The sequence below is a fragment of the Rhinopithecus roxellana genome, chromosome 16 (assembly GCF_007565055.1).
Source record: "Rhinopithecus roxellana isolate Shanxi Qingling chromosome 16, ASM756505v1, whole genome shotgun sequence".
Classification (NCBI taxonomy): domain Eukaryota; kingdom Metazoa; phylum Chordata; class Mammalia; order Primates; family Cercopithecidae; genus Rhinopithecus; species Rhinopithecus roxellana.
Genome location: NC_044564.1, coordinates 75,553,731 through 75,575,931, shown reverse-complemented (window position 1 = coordinate 75,575,931; position 22,201 = coordinate 75,553,731). Strand labels below are relative to the sequence as shown.

Sequence of the window (22,201 nt, the reverse complement as noted above, 5' to 3'; positions counted from 1 at the left end):
AGTAGCATTTGCTGCTCTAAGTATTGTGAAGAAACAGATCCTCAGTTAAAACCATCTTTTCAGACTCTACTCAGTAATCTCTGACACCACGTATCTTTAGGTAATTGAGGGATGATCATTCTGTATTGTTCTAAATTAGAACAAAGATTTACCTTATGCCTCCTTTAAGGGGGAAAAAAGCAAGACGGAAGTATTTAAGCTGTGTTTATATGGCTCTCGAGACTGAATTCTTGGCTGATGCCCCCGGCCAAATAAACCCCTTCCTTCCTTAAAAAAAAAAAAAAAAAAAAAAGAGTTCCTTGGCTGGGCGTGGTGGCTCATGCCTGTAATCCCAGTACTTTGGGAGGCCGAGGTGGGCAGATCATCTGACATCAGGAGTTCGAGGCCAGCCTGGCCAACATGGTGAAACCCGGTCTCTACTAAAAATACAAAAATTAGGCCGGGCGCGGTGGCTCAAGCCTGTAATCCCAGCACTTTGGGAGGGCGGATCACGAGGTCAGGAGATCGAGACCATCCTGGCTAACACGGTGAAACCCGGTCTCTACTAAAAAAAACTAGCCGGGCGAGGTGGTGGGCGCCTGTAGTCGCAGCTACTCGGGAGGCTGAGGCAGGAGAATGGCATAAACCCGGGAGGCGGAGCTTGCAGTGAGCTGAGATCCGGCCACTGCACTCCAGCCTGGGCGACAGAGCGTGAGACTCCGCCTCAAAAAAAAAAAAAATTAGCTGGGTGTGGTGCTGGGTGCCTATAATCCCAGCTCCTAAGGAGGCTGAAGCAGGAGAATCGCTTCAACTCGGGAGGCAGAGGTTGCAGTGAGCCACTGCACTCCAGCCTGGGTGACAGAGTGAGACTCTATCTCAAAAAAACAAAAAAAGGTTTCTTAAGTGGGTAGTAGAATTTACTAAACCCCTATGCACACTAGGTTTGTTATTTAGTTTAGGAATAAGTTCTTGGGATTAAGTTTGAATCAAAATACTTTTGCTTCCTCCTGCTAGGAAGGTAGCCTACTGAAAGTAATCTTACAGCTTTTAGCTTAGAATATTGTTACACTTGGGTTCAAATTCCAGCTGAGCCACTTAATTTGTGTCGTGGCCTATGTGAACTTTATGAAACTTCAGTTTCTTTCATAAAGTACGTAGCACACGGGTACTGTACTGTCTCTCTTTCCTGTCGTCTTCTTACCAGTTAATAGTTAATATCCATTGAGTTGCATGACTGTTGCAGACTTTTTTCCCCCCCCATAGGTATAAACTAGTTTTTGAAAAACATCTTGAAGTAGATCTGTTGTCCTAGAATTCTTAGAGTTTGTCATGATGTGGGAAGAATGCAGAGCTCATATTCCATTCTTTGCTTTCTAGGTTATTTGACCAACATAATTGATTTTCCAGGGGTGGAACAAAGTAAGAATAGAAAGTACAAGGCAAGACTTGGGAGCCCAGAATGATGATTAATGATATTACACCAGCCTTTATGAATTAGAGCACTGGAGTGTGGAATTATTGCTCTATGTGGTATTGTGTGAATGTTTCAGAATGAATTAGCTTGACTTAATATATGAAGGCACTCTCAAGTGAGCTTCCTGGTGAACTATTACTGGGCTTCGAAGGTCAGCAAGTTGTTAAATTGAGCCATGAAGTATTGGTTAGATAAAAGCTGTGGCTTATTTTTACTTTTATTGACATCATCTTCCTTAAGATGAATATCCCTTTAATATAAAATGCAAATACTATACTAAATATTCTCATTTTATCCAATAAGATGTTCAAGTCTAGATGTACAGAAACCTGTGTTTTGGGATCTTCAGAAACCTAGTGTTCCTGCAGTGTTAGCAGATCAGAAGGCTGAGGAAAAGAATTCCCTTTGTTTTCTTTTCTGTTGAAATAGTCATTGAAAACATTTAAAGCATTGCTTCATTCAGTCATCACAGACTTTACAGATTTCAGTTTGTGTGTATGGGGGAGGGGGCAGTTTCTATGAGGGTAGGTTAACTTAGCAGATGCAATTTTACATCTTGTTTTCCTTTTTTGTTAAATCCTTATGCATATTGTGAATTAGAGTTTATTTTTAGCTCTTAATGAGTTCTTTTCTCATCATTGTACTTTTTGTTGGAACTCTGTTTTGTACATACTGCTTCGATTTTGTAGGGAAAATGTGTATGGCGTACAAGTCCTCTATCCACCACCCCCCAACTCTCTAGCTCAACAAAAATTTGCATTTCTTGGTGAGGGATGATAGACTTGAATTTTTTTTTTACCTTGTAGATAGATCTGGTGGTGTCCTTGACTCTACAACCTGTTTGACCTTTGGACTTAATATTGAGAAAGTCAAATCCTCCTTTTAAAGTAAAGTTTAAGGGAGGCATAGCTGCATGTAAACTGGTAAATCAGGATCATTGCACTGTTTTCAAGGTCACTGGAGCCTGAGAGAACAGTTTTATTTCCTAACATTTTAATGCTTTAAATCCAGTCTTAAGGAGTTGCCTCCAAGGGTACTGTCTTACGAATCCTTCTTTCTAACCCTGGTACTAGGCCATGGGAGCTTTTTTCATTCCACTTAAATGAATTGTAGTTTGCTCTTATTCTACTTTAAATGTATCCAAACATTGTGAACAGAAATGAGAGACTGATTATGGTGTATCAAATCAATCGGCATCTTCTCATGTAGACAAGGGCTCGCCTAAATGACTTCCCAAATCCTACCTCTAAAATTGTGACTTTTCTTTCTTTTGTGAACCTGAGTATTAGGTGAGCTCTTTTTAAACATGGTGCCAAGTGATTTTGCCGTATATGGTGCAGACAGTGCATGCAGAATGATCTTAAAATCTCACAATGTTATACCAGGTTTGTTTTTAGACTCTAATATTCTTTATTTGTGGACCTTTATTTTTACAGGGGTAAGCCCTTTTATACGTATTGCAGTAGAATTAAAATACAGAATTGTTAATACCGATTTATTACTGTGTTTTATATTAATATATGTATTTTTTAAGTGCTGGAAATTGGGAGCCTTTGCAAAAAGGCATGATAACATTCCGTTATATCCCCAGCTCTAGAACATTAAAAACTAGTCCTGATGTGATACTTAAAAGTGGAATATGGAATCTTCTGGGATTAGTTTCTTACTCTATTTGATATTTTAGTTCTCTGAAGGTTTATAGAAAACAGTATATTTGGACATAGCCATCAAAGTAAGGAGGATGTCTAATATTCTTTCCTGGCCTTTATAGCTGGACAACGGACTTTTAAAGAGTCTCTTTTTTTCCCCCTTTTTAAGACAGAACCCTCAGAGGCCACTGTGTTCATGACCAGTGACTGCTTGACACATTGGATGTATTAAATGGACCTATGTTAGTATAGTGAATAACAGCTCTTAGATAATTTTGGGTAGTTGTTAGTAGGCACCAAAGGAGGAGGGGTGAACCTTAGTTGCTCTATAGGTTATAATGAAAGAAGGTCTCAGGCCAGATCCCACCACACATAGATACCTCTATCTAGCAAGCAGGACCAAAGTGATGGATAAGCCTTTTCTGAGAGCTTGGTAAAGTTCCACTTCTCTGTTCTCTTTTAAGTGCTTTGAACACACCTTACATGAAATGTTCACCGAAGGCTGACAACATCCCAAAAGTCGTGTTCTGCACCCTCACTTTGCATCATGCAAAAAGAAATACCTTTAAACAAAGACTGAAACCCGGGACCATTTAATATTTAGGGGTTCTTTCCGTAAAGATATAACCACCTTGGATTATGCCACCTTGGATTTTTGTGCCCTGTTTACACAAAGGTGGGAAGTGTCTCTAAAGTAATTTAACCCATCTGCATGTCTTGAATTCCTTTAATTTTACCAGTAAGACCCCATTTCTAACACGCATTATACTAATTAACAAATAACTGGTTTACAGAACAAAACCGTATTTTGACGTCCATTAGGTGAATCAGCAGAGAATTGATTGTTGATTTAGGTTTGGATGATACGTAGGCTTACACTAGTCACTTGAATTTTAGCCTACTTGTATTATACTAACTAATCCTGGATTGTGCATTAATGATAGTATGTTAGATGACCCAGAATTAAAGCTTAAATGGCTGTTGAACACATGTCATCAGGTTAATTCTAAACTTTAAAAAGAAATGTTTTTATTGTGGCAAAATATAAAATTTATCATTTGAACCTTTTCAAGTTTACAGTTCAGTGACATTAAGCACATTCAGAGTATTATGCAGCCATCACCATTATCCATTTCCAGAACCTTGTGGTCATCATCCCGGATAGAAACTCTGTAACCGTTAAACAGTAACTCCTCACCCACCTCCTTTGCTCCCAGCCTTTGGTAACCATTATACTTTCTGTGTCTCTATGAATTTGCCTATTCTCGGTACCCCATATAAATGAAATCATACAACATTTGATGTACCAAAGTATTTTGAAAGTAAACTATGATGATTGTTCTCAGGAGATACTAGTTTTTTTCCCCTTGGGCTATAGACTCTTCTGTATATTTTATTTCCCTTCCCCTAAGTGGCTTTAGCGACTAACCCCTCCCCCTGAAATAAATAGCCTGTCTTCAAATTTAGTTCATGCCACATTCCCCATAAAAGAAACATCCAATTAAAATACTGAATTTGTACAATATTTTGCCAGATTGCTGACTACTTGCAGGGACTTCATCTTACCCCCTTTGTAGTTGTTCAGCCTGATTTCAGGCTTATTTTCTTCTTTTGAAAATTGCCTTCAATCTATATCACTCCCTATCTACTGGCAAGTCACCTGGAGGAAGAGGCAGTGGTGTAAGTACGGTAGGTCAGAAAGAAGAACCCAGGTAGTTTTGCTCCCTGGAAGTCTCCCCTGCCTTCATACTTTTCTGCTCTTTTCTCCCAGAGAGTCAGAGCATCCAGGGACAAACATCCCTGTGGGGTCTTGGGACACAGGACACAGTGTGCAACATCCCCAGACTTCTTGTTACCTGACTTCATCCTCTGCTGAGCACTTGAAGAAAATCTTGGCAGAAAGCTATTCCTCAATCAGAGTCAAAGAGCGAAGAGTTAGAAATTCTCTTCTGTAGTTTTAGTTCTTCCATTTTTTCCTCCCCCTTCCCTAGTACTCTTTCCCCCTACCCCTCAAATAAACCCCCCATGAATACAACAGTCAACCACCCAACCAAAAACCCACAGGACAGAGCCATTTTTTTTAGACCACTGGAACAATTATTGTAGTTAGAGAAGTGTTAAATATCTTTCTGAAGCAACCTTGGGAGACAGATGCTGATGTATGTTGAAGCTAGAGGCAGGTGGTTTGTGGCCTATTTCTGCCTTTGCATTATTTCAGATTCTGTTACTGAGTAGAACAGTCCTTTAAAAAAAAAAAAAAAAAAAATTTAGGTCTTATATCTTGGCCTCCTGCCTTCTCTGTTGGCATCAACCAAATGCATGTTGGCTGCAAGTACATCATTCCACACTTAGTGACTGGATTTATTTTCAGACGTTGGTTATTGACAACTGAATAGCAATTTCCTGTGTTGGGGCTTAACAGAAAGCCTCCCTGGGTTGTAAGAGTTTAAAATAATGAAAAAGGCGAATACTTCGTGGTTAAAGTCTTAATGCAAGCTTTGTGTGGACTTCTCCCCACTGCCTACTTTGCACTCATGTTTGTAGGGAGTTTCCAAAAGCCTGTGATTGAGATGAGGAAGGTCTTCTACCTCTGGAGCTGTAAGGTCTTGGCTTGACTAAAGATGACTCAAGCTTAACTTCAGCAGTCTTTGAGCTTTGGGTGTGCTGGAGAATATCAGCCAGTGTTAAGTTCTTGATTTCAAGTGGTGACTGTTGAAGAGAACCTATGTCATGAAATACAGTAGTCCTCCCATTATCAACAGTTTCGCTTTCTGCAGTTTCAGTTACTTGTCGTCAACCATGGTGTTAAAATATTAAATGGAAAATCCCAGAAATAAACAATCCATAAGTTTTGAGTTGCTCACCTTTCAGAGTATCGTGATGAAATTTTGCATCTTCCTGCCCAAGATGTGAATCATCCCTTTGTCCACATTATCCATGGCTGTACATGTTCCCTGTCCTTCAGTCACTTAGAATCCATCTTGATTAACAGATCGGAAAAAAAGTGGTGTATGTTATATTGGATTCAGTACCATCTGTGGTTTCAGTCATCCACTGAGGGTCTTGTAACCCCCAAGGATAAGGTCCGGGGTGGAGGACTACTGTACTCGGCTAGTGGAACTTCTTGTGGTGCACCTCATGGTTCAAGGCAGGTAGAGAAGGAGGGAATTGTCATACTGTGAAGGTGGAATGCAAGATGTTCTAAATTGGTGCTTGTTTTGTTGAGCTAAGATGTAGAAATATAGTCTGGTTCACTAATTTGTTGATGATTTCATTTGATGGTTAATATGTGATGCAATCATTTATTTGAACAGAAAGAGAGGCATTTTTTTTTTTTTTTTTTTTTTTTCAGTTTGCATGGAAAGATTTCTAAGGATGTTCATGGATCCAAGACAAACTTATCTCAGTCTTTCATTTCATTAGGGTCCTTCTGTATTGGGGAAATCTCTTAGTATATTGCCGATGGGGAAAAAGCTAATTCCGGAAGCCAGTGGGGCTGGTCCTCTCTCTGCCTGGCTTCCTATAGGCAAGCAGCCAGTAAGCAACTCTGGTAAAGTCAATTAGGCATTTTCTCTCAGGACCCAGGGTTTTAAGGAAGTGACAGAAGGATAAGATGGTGGTGATGACTCACCTCTCTGTTCTGAGGTGGAGGTAGTTTTACTTCCTACTACTTAACTCCTTGAAGTCTGGTTCCCAGCCCTTACTCATTCTGAAAACCCTCTGTGACTCTTCCAATGTGTTTCTTTGTGCCAGTTAGCTACAGTCAGTGTACAATCTAGAACTCCATTGAAACAATTTTTATGTAATTCGTATTTTTTATCTTTTTCTATCAATGTTTTTCAACTCAAAAGTAAGCTTATTAATTTTTATTGGCCTCAATTTGACTATAAGAGAATAACTTTTGTAATTGGTTAGAAGCCCCTGTTGTGAACTCACCATAGCTATTGGTAAAGGAGTTTGTTTTGAGAGGTATGTACTCGTATGTATGCATATTTTGTAAATAAAGTCACTTGTCAGTGTCTTTCAGACAATTTACTCATATTTGTGTCACATTGTTAATGTTGGGGGAAAGCAAAGTTTGAATTTAATTATGCAAAATAGTAGGTACAGTGAAGATACTCATCCTCCCTTCCAAGTCACCTCTTGTGATTTCCTCCCCCTTATGATTATGTTTCTTGGGCACTACTTTGCTCCCTGAGTGTGAGCAAGAATAACCTGAAGAATGACTGAAATGACCACCAGCAGTAGCATTCACACAGCAGGTCTTTTTGGATGTTTCGTCTCTAGCTTTTAATCTTTAGAGGTCAGTAATGTTTGTCGACTCCCATTGCTTTTAGTAACTAAGGAGAGCCATATATCTTGTGGAAAAACAGATTTGCCTGTGAATGACTTGCATTTATCTCCTCTGCTTCTTTAGTGGTCATTTCTTTAAAACCCTTTTGGTTTCCAGCCATGTAGGGACGTATGTATGCTTACAGGCATTAAATTTCTGTGTCCTATGGGATAAGAAATAAATGTCATCATTAGGTTTTTGGACAGTCTTTGGTTCTCCTTGAAGAGATTCAGGTCTTGTTTTACCTTTATTTACAGTTTGTTTTTTTCCCCAGCAAGTAAGTCATTGATGGTGAATCATAAATGTAATTGTTCAGAAAAGAATCTAGTCAATTTTATGTTCTTCTTTGCAGCCTGTTAAGATATTTGTGTACACCTAAAGGATTTGAATGGGATATCTGTTCAGGTAGCTGTAAATGAAAATGTGGTGGTGGGTAGGGCAAGGGAATGACACGGCCAAGATACTACCAGGTTATAGAGGATTACACAGAAAATCTTTGTATAACATCTTAATTATAGCTATAGATTCTGCATTCAGAAAACATACTACTTTGGGGATTGTAAAAATCTACCATAGCTCCTGGTTATTTGATTTGTATTTTGTTTCTTGAAACAGAATCTTGCTCTGTCACTGCCCAGGATGGAGTGTGGTGGTGTGATCACAGTTCACTGAAGCCTCAACCTCCCAAGCTCAAGTGATCTTCCCACCTTAGCCTCCTGAGTAGCTGAGACCGCAGACATGTGCCATTATGCCCAATAATTTATTTATTTTGTAGAGACAGGTTCTCCCTGTTGTTGCCTAGGCTAGTCTTGAGCTCCTGAGCTTAAGTGATCCTCCAGCCTCAGACTACGAAAGTGCTGGTATTTGGGAGCCACTGTGTTCAGCCTGTTTTTGTTGTTGTTGTTGTTGTTTGTTTTTAAAATAATTTTTTTGCTTCATTTTCTTTAAGTCTTAGATTACAATGACAGAGAATACAAATAAAGGAACAAATTAGCTTTGTAGGGAATAATGAGATCAAATAAGTTCTAATTCCTTTAGTATTAGATTTAATTATTACTTTTTTTTTTTTTGAAGGAGGTGCACAAGAAGGATAAAGAAGCCCAAAATAGTATAGTAGGCTTTTGTGTTAAGATCCATTTCAGTATATATATGTTTTCTTGCTAGAAAATAACTCTTGCTTGAGAAAAATAAGTTTAGTAATCTAAGTAGAATACCTTAATAATGTTGTTGTCAATTAGGATAACTAGAATAAGCACTTAATAGGTTATATTCTATTTGGGTATAGGGGCTAGTAAGTGATCTGGCAGCATACATATTTCAAGTTTTTCCCCAAATAAAGGAGATTAGTTTATAATATATAACTATTTTGTTCCTTCATTATAAATAGGAAGGAAGAAGTTTTCAGCAACAAAATAGGAAAACTCTTCACAGCATAGACTATTCAATATTGGAATGAGCTGAAAAACTAGTTGTTTCGTGAAACGCTCATTTCTTCGAGTGGTGTACTTGTAATTGAATACCTAACATTTTGTATGGCATTGTACATTGTAGGAAGCTCTTTAACAAGACTGATTCTAACACGCAGATCAAAATCTATTTGTAAAACTTAAGGTGGAGATGGTGGAATCATAGGTGGGGGCGAGCATCAGAGAGTACCTTTAGTGTAGTTTCTTTTCCCACAGATGAGATATCAATCTCAAATTCATAAGGCTAGTTAGCTGGAGGCCTTAAACTCCTAACCTCCTTTGCCTTAGGGCCTCCTTTGTGGTAGTAAGATGGATTCTTCTAATCTACTTGTCTTTGCCTTCATCTTAAAATGTGTTTGCCAAGTGGGCATGTAATGTGGCCCAAATAGCTGAGAAGCTCTGTGTATAGAAGTTACTTCCCACATCAGATGGTCCTTCATATTGTTTAATCTGGTGCCATAAAAACATAGCGCCTTCCCCAAGAGTGGGTCTCAGATATGTGAATAAGCAAATTGAGTAACTTCAGTCACAGCAGATTAAAGAAAGCATCACATTAAAAGTTTTTAAGATGAATTAAAATTGAAGTGTTGTTGAACAAGATTTTTTTAACCCTCTACCCTGTTACATACATTTAAGAGTACTTCAGATAATAAAATGGTAATATGTTAAAATTGTGTTTAGGATCTTCCTGTTTCATAGGAAAGACCTATCCAGAATTAGCAGCAATGGTCAGGTGTACTAAGTTGCTGGGTATATGATTTAGATAGTTTGTTTTTAATATACTTTAAAGTCAGTGGTAAAAGACAAGCCTCTGTGCTCTGCTCATTTGGCAATGAAGCATTGTCTAGGTAAAATCATTTTAGCAAAGTCTTCCTCAAAGTGTCCATGAATTTTAAATTTGGAGGATTACAATAGCTAATCACTTCAACTTTTAAATGAGGTGATTTGGGAAGAAATGCTCATGTGTGATATGAATGTGGCGATTGTGGGAGCTGCACCATTTTGTACTTCTCTTTAGGAGCCATCTGTTAATTGGTGGGCAGGTTGCCCCGTGGTCTCAGAGTGGCTTGCTGTAGCATAAGCTGTCCCTGAGCAAAAGCAAAATTGATGTTTATTTCTGTCAGGGTACCTCTTTGACTTAATTCGTAGCCATGGTTCCCATCTGACCCACAGCCTTTACAACTTTAACCATATACAGCTCAGTTTTCTCTGTGGACTGTGTTCCATTGGGATTCCTTTTCTTTATTGCTTCAGAGTGAGTGTTCTTGAGGTTATTGAAGCTGTGTCTGTAGTATTTAAATAGGTTTCCTTTATGCTCAGCATTTATACCCCCACCAACCCAAACACCATCAGTCTGGGGATTTTTCCTAAGCATATAAAAGTCAGTGCTGTGTGTGACTATTTTAAGTTTAGAGGAAGGAAAGAAAAATGTTCCTCATACCCTCTTGATTAACTACCTCTTCATTAACTATAAACTAAGCAACATGTCCTGTACCAAGAGAAGGAAAATCTTATTTATACTTAATCCTTGTGTCGACTGGGGACGATGGATGTCCTTTGGAAATTTACTTTCTTTGTCTTTGCTAAAAATATCTCTAATTTAATTCTGCTCTTTCTTTTTGATATAAAAGGAATTACAGTGGACAGTTTCCCCCCGGTGGAAGGGTTGTACATACCACTTTATAGCAGATACTTTATGATCAGTACCCATAAGGTGAAATGTGTTTTTACTTTATTGAAACATCTGATCATGTTATGCTACCCAATATTCCCTTCTTAATGACTCAGCTTCCCTCCCTTGCTCACTCCTTTCTAACTTGATGTCACCATATTATATGTGAAGAACATAGGTATGTGCGTGCATTCACAAGGCATGTGTAATTTTGCAGTTGCAGCTCAGAGTTAACAATAAGGTTCGTTAACACTTGCAGTAGTTTTTCCCCACTTATGGTAGTCGTTAATACTTTGTCCACTCATAATAGCAGCTTAACTGGGCCAGGTGAGGGGGTGGGCAGAAAGAGTTTTCAGGTACTTGTTTTTACAGCTATGTAAAGGAGGTCTCAGGAAATCATAAGCCCTCCCTGATGTAGTCATCTTGGGTGTAGCTTTTTGGTGATTGGGGTTATCCATCTCAGTTTTATAGTGCAAGAATATTTGCAAGGCTGCTGAGTTGGTGTGTTGTATTAATCTCTGGGTATTATGGTTCAAAGGGTTTCTTGCCTTCTAGTTACTTTTACAAAGGCAAGACATTACCATGCCAAGAAAATATGGATCCTCCTGGGACGCAAGGAGTTGCTAGATTTCAATCCTGGCCGTTACTCTAGAAGGTCTGTAACCGAACCCAGGTTCAGCTGCTTGCCACTTAAAAGCCAGAACACCGGAGGCAAGGATTGGTGGAAGGAAAAGCAGTTTTAATGGGAGCCAGCAAACTGAGAAGATGGTAGACTAGCATTCTAAAGTACCATCTTCAGTTTAAAAATTTACCATAGAGCTTTCAAAGGGAAATTTGGTATGGGAGACATGCAGAAGACTATGTGTCTTGTTCAGTGGTTCTCTTGGGTGTCTGAGGGTCTGATTGGCATTATCTTGACTTTGGCTCGTTGGTGGTGGACTAATTATGACTCCTCCTAATCATGAGGATTTTGCAGTGGGGACTCTCTTCCTGGTTTGTTTTAAGATTAGCCTCTCAGATTTCTTAAGAGTGTGGTAGATAAGCATGGATTGCCTGAGGGGAGTGTCTAGAGAGGGAAGGAATGAAGAGGTGAGAGGGGAGGGAAGAAAGAAAAGGAGGTGATTTCTAACACCGAGGTGTCCCTAGTTACAGTCCTACATCTGCATCTGCTCAGTGATTGTACCAGGCCACTAAGGTGACTGTCCCTGGGTCCCTCGTGTGCCTCTTTCCTCATTGTGCCTCAGTGCTTGGTGCATCCTACAGTTTGCTATAAACCTTCACATGGGCCAGCCTTACTCCCAGGATGAGGGGGTCAGCTTGCTTACCTCTACATAGACGCCTTATGTTCAGCGTAGTACGTCTTTGGTCTGACTGTCTCGTTTACACTTCTTTACAAATTTGTTCTTCTCCATGTTCCTATTTCCTTAATTTGTTTGTCAGGAAACACCTGAATTTCATCTTTTCTGTTTTAACACACTAAAGAGTTCTCTTTTTCAAGCTGCTCCTGGTTAAGCCTGAAACCCCTGCAATGCACTTTATGTATTTCACGTTCATTAGGTGCCTGTGTCTCCCTTGTTTACTGTGTAGGGCTTAAAATTTTTGAGCATCTTAGAGGGCAGAGACCATGTGGTATTGATCCCATCTTTTTTCCACTGCTATGAAATCATGCTATGCGTATGAAAGCATTTTAATGCAATCTGCTGAGGAGAGAAGTGTCTTGTGTGGGAGACTGTTTTGGCAGTAGCAAACATGTTTGGCTTTAGCCATAAGAACTGCTTTCTGAGTTTGGAAAAGGAGTATGTAAATCAAGGCCCATTTTAAATGGATCTTTTTATAATGCAGATACCTCTCATCTATCTGTTTTGTAATGATGGATTTGTTTTGGGGGCTTAAGTGGTTTGTGCACCTGCAGGATGTCCTTCCTTTTCTTTCAGGTCTTTTTTTTTTTTTTTTTTTTTTTTCCTTTCATAGTCTCTTGGATGGCTTAAGAAAGAATTGAAGTTCCAGTCAATTTATTTCATGACAAAGAACAAGAAAAAATACAGATGTGTTTGGAGATTATAAATATTCTGATTGGAAAGTTGTAAGCTTTGGATGTACAGGATTCTGCCACAAAGTAATTTCCACACATGGCCGAAGGCAGTAAAGTGTACACTTTTGAAAGACTGAGTTTGGAAAGGTTGATTGTGGTGTGAAAACCTAACTGCTCCCTTGCGCTAGCTGTGTGTGCCTTTGAGCAAGTTGAATTAGTGACTTTGAACCCCCAGCTTTGTCTGTAAAATGGATACAGGTGTATTTACATGTAGTCTTGTGGTGAGAATTAAATGTGATATATGAAATGTAAGGCTCATAGTTGCTTGATAGTTTAGTTTGGCAGTGGTCCTGTTGACTTCCAGACAGGTAGACATAGCATTTATGGGGCAGTGGGAATGGGCATTTTTCCCCAACAGACTTGCTTTTTCATACTGGAAGGTTTGGACTGGTGAACTTTTAACTTTTGGGTGAGAGAGTGATTTTTTTAAGAAAAATGTGTTCAAGAAGAAAATTTATCTCTAACAAGAATTTTTTTATCACGTGGACTTGATGAGTTTGGTAGAGTCTAATTTTATAGTTTTCCGTTCTTGATAAAATGGGGAGCTCTCCATGGTGGTTTGCAGGACTCTGACATAGTTTTAAAACAGGCGCTGATCTAATTATAGTGCATAGGGCCTTTAATTTTTTTTTCTCATATCTGAATTAAAAAATGATCTCTTACAGAGAGAAAAATACATTAAGAAGCCATACTGCCTCTTGATGTACTGCTTAGTGGGGTGTGTGTGTGTGTGTGTGTGTGTGTGTGCAGGCACAAGCAAGAGTGCATGTTTGTGAAGATTGACACCAGCTGGTCGCACAAGCAACAGCAGATGCCCTTTTTACTACCCCAGTTAACGTTTTCCTCTACCACAATACTGTTTTGAGGAATATAGTTCTTTTGCCTTCATCCCAAATGATACTTAATTGAACAACTCCTTTGTCTTTTAAGTAAACACAAGATAAAGCAGATAATATAAGACTCTGTGTGTGGGGGGGTTGGGGGGGTGGCGGATCTGTATGGAGTCAATTATAATTAACAAAGAAATGAGAAAGTTGAAGCAGACCCAAACCTTTAATTGAAAGTAGATTGGACCAGCCCAGAGTTGTTAATGTTCTAGCCTTTTTTGAACTGTCGGGTGTGACTTTCAGGCTATCTGAAGGTATTTTGGCATTTGCTCTATCCTGGTAGCAGCTTCAGTGTTTGAAGGTAGAACTGCTGACCTTTTAGAGAAACTACCTACATCAATAAGTAATGAGAACCGCCTTTTGTTTTCATTGTGGTGAGCTTACACTATCTCAGTCACTTCCTTTCAAGCTGGAAAACCTGCCTTCAGGTAGAGTCTCATCCTGTGTATTGTAGAGGAATTGGTTTATTTTTCTACTGCAGATAATTTTTCCGAATCTTCCTGGTCTTGGATGCAAGACATCTTTGTGTACCCGGTGTAATACTTGGCAAGAATTTAGAGGATTTAATATGCTGTTTCTGTTCTCAATAGTCTAAGACTGAATTGTGTGGGAGTTCTTAATGTTGTCTGAAAATGTGATATATTAAGAACCCACAGTTTCGCCAACTTAAGCAGGGTCATGCTGCATTGCCAGCAGATTCATAATTACTGGAACTGGAACTATAGGAAAATAGAGCTCTAACAGTTGCATAATCGGGACAGATAACGGCTATGAAAATTAACTTGAAGGGAAAATGCCCTGGTGCTGAGGACGTTAACTGCTCCCTCTAGAATTAGGCTGCCTAGGTAATATTTACCAAACGATCACTATTTACAACTTTGATTTCAGCAGAAAAGTTATAATTTAAACTCTTGTATATTAGCTCCGTGTGTCTGTAAAGTCCTGAAAATCATTTAGAAACATTGGGGCCTTTCAGTCTCAGGCCAGCTTTATTAGCATTTGGGTAGAAGATGAGTCTTCGAGTGAGCCATCTGTTTTCTGTATTATGTGAGTGTCTAGATTGAATTCTCCATCCTTGTGATAATCCCTGGTAATGTCCTTTGGGAAGCTGGCAGAAATGCTCCCAGCTTTCAGGAAGGCTGGCTTGGACTGTAGTAACAGGATCTCAGCAGCCCTCCATCTCACAATTTGATCTTACTCATCAGAGGGCAACAAGGGGGACCTGTTTAACTTGACCCATGTTAACTTGAGTGTTTAAATGGAAGGACCTGCTGCATCTGGCATGCTACATTTGAGGAGACTCGGGTTAAGTCAGGAATTAAAATGTGGAGAAAAACGTGTCTAGAGAGAATTGCATCCCTATGTTCTAAGATTCTCTCAAACCTTTTCCCTGCTCTGTGGTACCCACATGATTTTGCTGTGAATCAAATCTGAGATATTAAGAAAGCTCCTTTGCAAAGTCTGGTGCAAGTTGCTTTGGTGCCAGAGTTGCAGTGCACAGCCTGTCTGAACAGACACACATAATGAGTGCCCAAGAACAGTAAGTCCATCGGAAGAAATACAACGTATTTGTAACTTTATTGTGTGTTTGAGGGAGGAGAGAGAAGGATATTAGGAACAGGGTCTTTATTAAAAACAAAAATTTTCTCCCCTTGTAATGAAAACTTGTTTTGCAAATCAAATTATTTGCTTTTGTTGTTGTTGTTGTTGTTGTTAAGGCATGCAGTTTTATGCTGTATTAGGGCTGTGTTTGGAGAAAGTGAATCTTTCCATTTTGCTTTTAAAAGTATTGCATTTTTAAACCTCAGGTTGCAAGTCTTGCTTGACAGAGAGGACCATAGTGACCTGTTTCTGCTAACTGTGGGATTCGAAAAAGACCCACACTGCTTTTATTCTTCTATTTCATAAAACATTACTACTGCTCTAAATGAAATAATAGATATACATCAATCAGTGTAGTCACCTTTTATTGTTGATTCAACTACCAGGTTTTTACAGAATTCACTCTGCATTTTATTTGACTTGTACATGAATAGTCTCGGCAGACTTAATTATATTAGTGAAAAAGTACTTTCAACAAAATTATATGCTGACATCCCGTAATTCATACTTACAGATTTGTGAAACAGATTTATGTAAATCTATCAAATTACTCTAGATGACATTTTTTAAAATTGAGACTTCATCTTAATGGTATTTGTGGAAACTTTTCATATGAACAATTTTACAGGAACTATTTAAAACTCATTATGACTTCCTTATGAAGGCAGAATACTATAACATTTCAGCATCTTGCCTCCACATGTTCTGTAATCCATCTGGTACAATGTAGGGACATGAGGAACATGTTTATAAGGGCAACTCTGTCCTAAACCACAGGCTCCTGGAAGGCAGATGCTGCTGTTCCTTCATTTGTTGTTCATTCAGTCATTCACAGAACATTTAATGATCTGTCTTAGGGTCCTGTTTGTGAGGAACTATGTTCTGCTTGCCCTTGCTCAGCAGTCTAGTGAGGGAGCATCCAAAACCCCAGGCATACATAGCAAGATAACGGGATAATATAAGAAGCTGTGGGAGGACTAGGCAGGAGGAACACTGAACAGTGTGCATCGGGGAAGGGGCAAGTTGTGGCAGGAAATGACTTCAGAGAGTCTCAAAGGATACATGGGAGTTGGCTAGTTGGAGAGCTGTGTTCCAGACCTAGGGTGTATGTGTAGGAGTGGTGGAAGATGAGCAAAAGTAGAAGTGAACACAAAACTGACAGTGACTGGAAACCAGAGTATGGTTAGATTTGTGTTTTAGGAAGTTCTCCTGGACAATATTTTGGTGGAGGATGGCTGTTTTTGGAATTAACAGGAGTCTAAGCAAGGGGTGTCCTATTAGGATAGTGTAGCAATAATCAGGGCCAGGATAATACAGAACCAATGCTAATGCAGACAAAGGACTGATTTAGATGGTAGAACTGGCAGAATGTGATGCATGTATGGCAGAACTTGGAATGGAGTAAGTCTTGCACATCTTCACTGTTACCGACTTGAGCTAATTCCTTCAAGCCTTGGATCAAATGTTACCTGCAGAATGGGGCCCTCTCTGACCATTGTATTTGAACAGCAGCCCTGCCCCTCCCCTCCCCGCTCTCATCCCCTGCTGCTTTTTTCTCCTTAGCTCTATTTTCTTCTAATACCCTGTAGAATGTGTTTGTATCTCACCTTGTCAGAATATAGGCTTTATGAGAAAGAACTTTCTCTCTTTTGAATTCTCAGGGCCTAGCAAAAAGTATGATTCCCATAGTTATTGAATGCTTATTTTAGATGAGAAATTTGTAGGGTGACTCTTGTTTTTTTTTTTTTTTTTTTTTTTTTTTTAAATACAAAATTTTATTTTCCACAATTTTGTGTTGAGGGTCTCATTTCATATTGGTTGGATAAAATTAATGTATCTTTTAATCAAGAATGACAGTAGTCTATTGCCTTTACCTTTAAACCTGAGGGGGTAATTTGATTTTTCTGAACATTGGTAGTAATTTAAAATAGAAAATACTAAATAAAGTGACCTTTGAATGAAACAGGTCCAGAAGATTGTGTATTTCTAATTAAAATACACAATTAAAATTTTAATTAAAGTAGGTTATTAAAAGCAATGTAGGTGGCAGGGGAGTGGCTGATGCTTTGAATTACGCACAGTTTGGGATAAATTGGCGATTACTGGGTTTCCCACAGTAGCACTCTGCCACTAAACGGGCTGTCTTCCTGTTTTCCTCTCCTTGCTCTGACTCCTGTTCTCAGTAGTCTTTGGTCCTCTTCAGAGGCCTGTGGAGTGCTTCAGCTCTGTGATACAGATCCCTGGACCATGATTTCTACCAGCCTGTTTATAACTGTTCTCCTTGTGTCAGGGGCATTTTATAAGCCATTTTTCTATCTCTTGTGAAGAAGGATTTCTTTTCTGTGGCATATATGTTAGATTAAAAAGAAGGGTGTAAAACAAAAGGCATTCATACACAATAGTGCAGCACAGAATATAGCAAAGTTCTAGAATCTGTACCAAAGCAATTAGAATCAAGACTTGGGGCCAGGTACGGTGGCTCACGCCTGTAATCCCAGCACATTGGGAGGCCGAGGTTGGTGGATCAGTTGAAGCCAGAAGTTTGAGACCAGCCTGGCCTACATGGCGAAACCCTGTGTCTACTAAAAATACAAAAAGTAGCTGAGTGTGGTGATGCATACCTGTAATCCCAGCTACTTGGGAAGCTGAGGCAGAAGAATTGCTTGAACCCAGGAGGCAGAAGTTGCAGTGAGCCGAGATTGTGCCACTGCCCTCCAGCCTGGACGACAGAGAGAGAGACCTTGTCTCGAAAGAAAAAATATTTGGATTAATGGTTCGAAAATTCTTAAGAACACGTGACCACAGGTAGCTTTTGAGAATAGCTGAGGACACATGGCGTTGACCCTATTCTTTATGTTCAGTTACCAGGCACATTTTTTGGCATTTAAAGACTTTTTTTTTTTTTTTTTTCTTGAAGAGCCTTAGCTTTGTCATTTTGGTCAGAATAGTCTTTTAATCATGTTGGTTTCCATAATGGTTATACTTGGAATTTAAATGGAGCATTTTATAAACATTTTTTAAAGAAATGAGTCTTAGTTTGGGGATTATCAGTATGCACATTCTAAATTCAGAGAGACTTGAAAAATAGGTTTGGATGATAAGGATAAATGTTGCTTGGTTTCCAAGCCTTCCATTGTGGCCCATGACTGTTACTGATGAGTACAAGAGTGGGAAAGGGGTAGGTTAGGTATTTTTTTTTTAATGTTTGCTTTGCTACTGATTTTATTTTTAAAAACTGTGTGGTCTCTTATAACCAGAAATATGCACTATATAAATAAGATGCAATTTATGTTGTCATAGGAATGAATAACGGCACAGAAACTCATATATAGTAAAAGTGGTATTTGTACAAAAGGTACAGAAGTTTGAGATAACAGCCAAGAAGCATCTTTTGCGGTAAAAGTGTCAGAAGTGCCTGGTTACATTATTATTCAGGCATATTGGGTACAGACTAGTCCTGGGCTTATATGTAATATGCCTGAAGTCTCAGTTCAGGTATAAACTAGTTGTTAATTGAGTGGAGAAGAGCACAGCATTTGAGAGTCCTGACTTTAAGTCCTGACTTTACTACTTCCTCCCTGCCTTTTTGATTTGTAGAAGCTGATTGACCTTGCCAAGCTTCAGATATCATTTCTACCTTGTAGGAGAAGAATCTGAATACCGAACATGGTTAATGTGAAGCTACAATTAAACAGTAAAATACCATGTAGCTAAAAGGTGAGAATGGGGAGGCTTGCCTATCTTGGTATCATCTGTGATGCCCTTAATATATTTTAAACATTCAATAAATATTTGCTGCCTTGACTACAGATTTTCACTGTAAAGTAATTTAAAGTTCTAATTCCCTTTTGTTACAGTGCCAACATTTTAATACACCAACGACGGTAGGTTTAGAAATATAGTCTTTTAATAGCAGATACCCCCTTTCATATTATTTTGCTTAGGGTAATAATAAAGTTTTGCTTACCTCAAACATATTCTGAGTGGCACTTATCCTAATAATACCACTAGGCAAATAAGAAACTTTTTACAAGGAGGCAAAGTCATTTGGGGATACATATTTCTGAGTATAAACAACTTAACAGATATTAGATATTTGACTCATTATGGCCAGTCATGATTGCTTGAGGGTGTCATGTGGAAGACACATCTGATGGTTGGGTCCTCTGGTGGTGGTGGTGGTGATGATAATACCTTTGGTTAAATAACATCAGTAAGTTTCTCATTCTTTCATTTAGCAAACGTTAGCGTGCCTACAACAGGCCCAGAGTAAGAGTTCAGAGGCCAGAGTGGGAAACGGCTAAGTAGGAAGTAAGCAAGACATGTTTTTCACTTTACCCGCTGATCTAGTCTCAGTGGGCACTCCTGTGCCCCAGACTGACCTCAGGAGGCCAGTAAACTGTTTCTTTGAAGTAATAGGTAACTTGAAGATTTTAGAAGAAACACATCCATATGTATCTAAACAACACGGCTATGAAATGGCAGTCATCCCTACAAGACCTTTCTTAGACCTCCCAGTAGCCCCGTTGTAGCCCCACCTTGGTTCTCACCATTAAATGCAGTGATTTCTCAACATGGCGACTGTACGTTAGTCACCAGGGTTTTAAAAAGCTAGTACCACTGCTTCATGACAGACTGATAAAATCAGAGCCCAAGGTGGGAGGATCGCTTGAGCCCGGGAGTTCAAGCATGGCCCAGCCAACGTAGTGAGATCTCATCTTATATACATACATATACATATACATATACATATACATATACATATACATATACATATACATGTATACACATGTATGTGTGTGTGTGTATGTGTGTGTATATATATCTTTGGAAGTGGGATTTGGGGATCAGGGTGTTTTCGTTCTGTTTTGTTTTAAAGCTTTCTAGATGATTCCATTGCAGTCAAGGTTGAGAATGCACTGGAATTAGAAGCTGCTAAGATGCAGGAGTAGTAGTATCTATCAGTAGAAAGGGCAATTAGACTATGCGGATATAATTGATTTATTTTGTCATAGAATAGCAGTGTGACAAAACTATGATATGTTTGTATTGCCCTTTTCTTTTTCTGTTATATTTGTAGCATCTTTTTTATTTAACTTTAAATGAATACACTTAAAATCTTTAACAGTAAGCATGTTATTTTTTTCTCATGTTATCTTTTGACTAGGGTGATGATCCACTTTCATCATTAATAAGTATTTTCATCATTGCTTCAGCAACCTAGTTGGGTAGAAATTATCCTCATTTTAGAGACAAGGAAGCTGTGGTTCAGAGAGGTGTTAAGTAGCTTCTTCAAAGTTGCACAGCTGAGAGCCAGTAAACACCAGAACCAGTATTGAAGTCTGTCTTCTTTCCACTGTAAGCTGGTTCTTTGAGCAGATTTTGTTACATTCAGCCTATTTAATTCTACTTAATGACAATAGGACTGCAACATACTTTCATAAGAGGGGCACAATGCATGCAGTAGACACATGATAAATGTTGAATTAATGAAAAGCTGAATGCTTAAAAATACAGTGGCTTCACATGTGACTCTTCACTAGAACTATAAAATAAAACCTCTCAATTTTAGTGTGAGATAAAATTAACCTAATTAGTTTTTAGCTCTCTATTCCTTTCTCTTTAAAAAAAACAGGAAAAAATACATTTTGATAAGAGGGTACAAGCAGTGATTATCCAAAATTCTGGTTGTGGTCCCAAAATATAATCACCAGTTTTCATATTGGGCACTATATTTAGCCTTCTCTTTTTGTTTACATAGTAACAAGTAGCCACATTAGGATAACCAGAGTACCTGTCCTAAAAACCCACTCGCACTTACGGTGCCCCATCAAGAACAAATACCTCACTTCCCTATGAAATTGATGCAACAGTAGAACTTAGTAAAAGCATTTGGACTGTCCTTGGGCATCTGGGAAATCATCATTTAGTTTGTTTTGAATTTTGTAGACCAAACTCTTCTTATGCCCATATTTGTCACCTGTATAATGTTTCTTGCCGTTTTAAACGGAGAAACTTTCTTCATTGAAAAATTGAGACCTTTGCAATTGACTTTAGTTATCTTTGCACTCCATTGATTCAGCTGCTTTTGATAGCTCCTATTTCCTGAGATTTAGGGCATCACTTAGCCAGGAGTGAGAGGGCTCAGATGATTGGAGGAGGGTGGCAACAACAACAAAACACTTTTAAGCAACTTTTACTCCAGAATTTTTTTCTCCTGTTATTTTTGTTTATGTTCTATTTCTTCTTTTCCTATATGTTCTCATTGTCTTTGGTGTCATCACTGTAAATCTTCTGTGTTCATGTTTCCCTGTTCTTATCTAGATCATAAAACCCTCTTTGGAGAAATTTGATTGAGTGTATTTGAAGATAAATCCTCCTCTAAAATAAACTTACACGTATACACGCCCACACATGGTTCTTCACCATTTTAGGCTCCGACATAATTGTACTTCGTAAAGGCTGTAAATGTGTCAGGGTACAATTTACAGAACACTGACAGATTCTTGGTTGATGTTTTCTGTCTTCCCATTTTATGGCTAAGGAAACCGAAGCTGAAAAGGTATTGCCTGTTAAGCCCTTTCCATAGCACAGAGATTTATCCCCACAGTTTCTGGAGCTGAGCATTGTCTTGCTGCTGGTATACTATGGCTCAAGCAGGGCATGTATGATGGAATTCTTTGGGGATGTGTGTGTGTGTTTTTTTTTTCCTAAACAGCACTGCTTGCTGAGTTCTAAAACTTGCAAATGTAGTAGACAGGAAACAAAAAGACTTCATGTATATTTCTAGAATTAATAGAGAGTTACTTTTACTGTTGAGGAAATATGCTGGTGTTAATGACAAGACCACATGCCAAAATGAAAGTCGATCTTTGTCAGCAGTTTAGAACTAATATATGCCTTTTTCCCCTTCCCTCTCATTAGGGCAGAGCTTGGGATATGGCTTTGTGAACTACATTGACCCCAAGGATGCAGAGAAAGCTATCAACACCTTGAATGGACTGAGACTTCAAACCAAAACAATAAAAGTATGTTAAAAAAATTTTT

The 22,201-nt window shown here is 38.8% G+C and overlaps 1 protein-coding gene across 29 annotated transcripts in view; it reads left to right on the top strand.

Moving 5' to 3' along the window:
• Nucleotides 1-22,201, top strand: part of ELAVL2 (ELAV like RNA binding protein 2) — a 165,176-nt gene that overhangs the window by 96,714 nt on the left and 46,261 nt on the right. For all 29 annotated transcript variants that reach the window (XM_030919714.1, XM_030919709.1, XM_030919707.1 and 26 more), the window contains one exon: nucleotides 22,079-22,182. In XM_030919714.1, coding sequence (XP_030775574.1) covers nucleotides 22,079-22,182 — 104 coding nt within the window. The remainder of the gene's footprint in view (nucleotides 1-22,078; nucleotides 22,183-22,201) is intronic.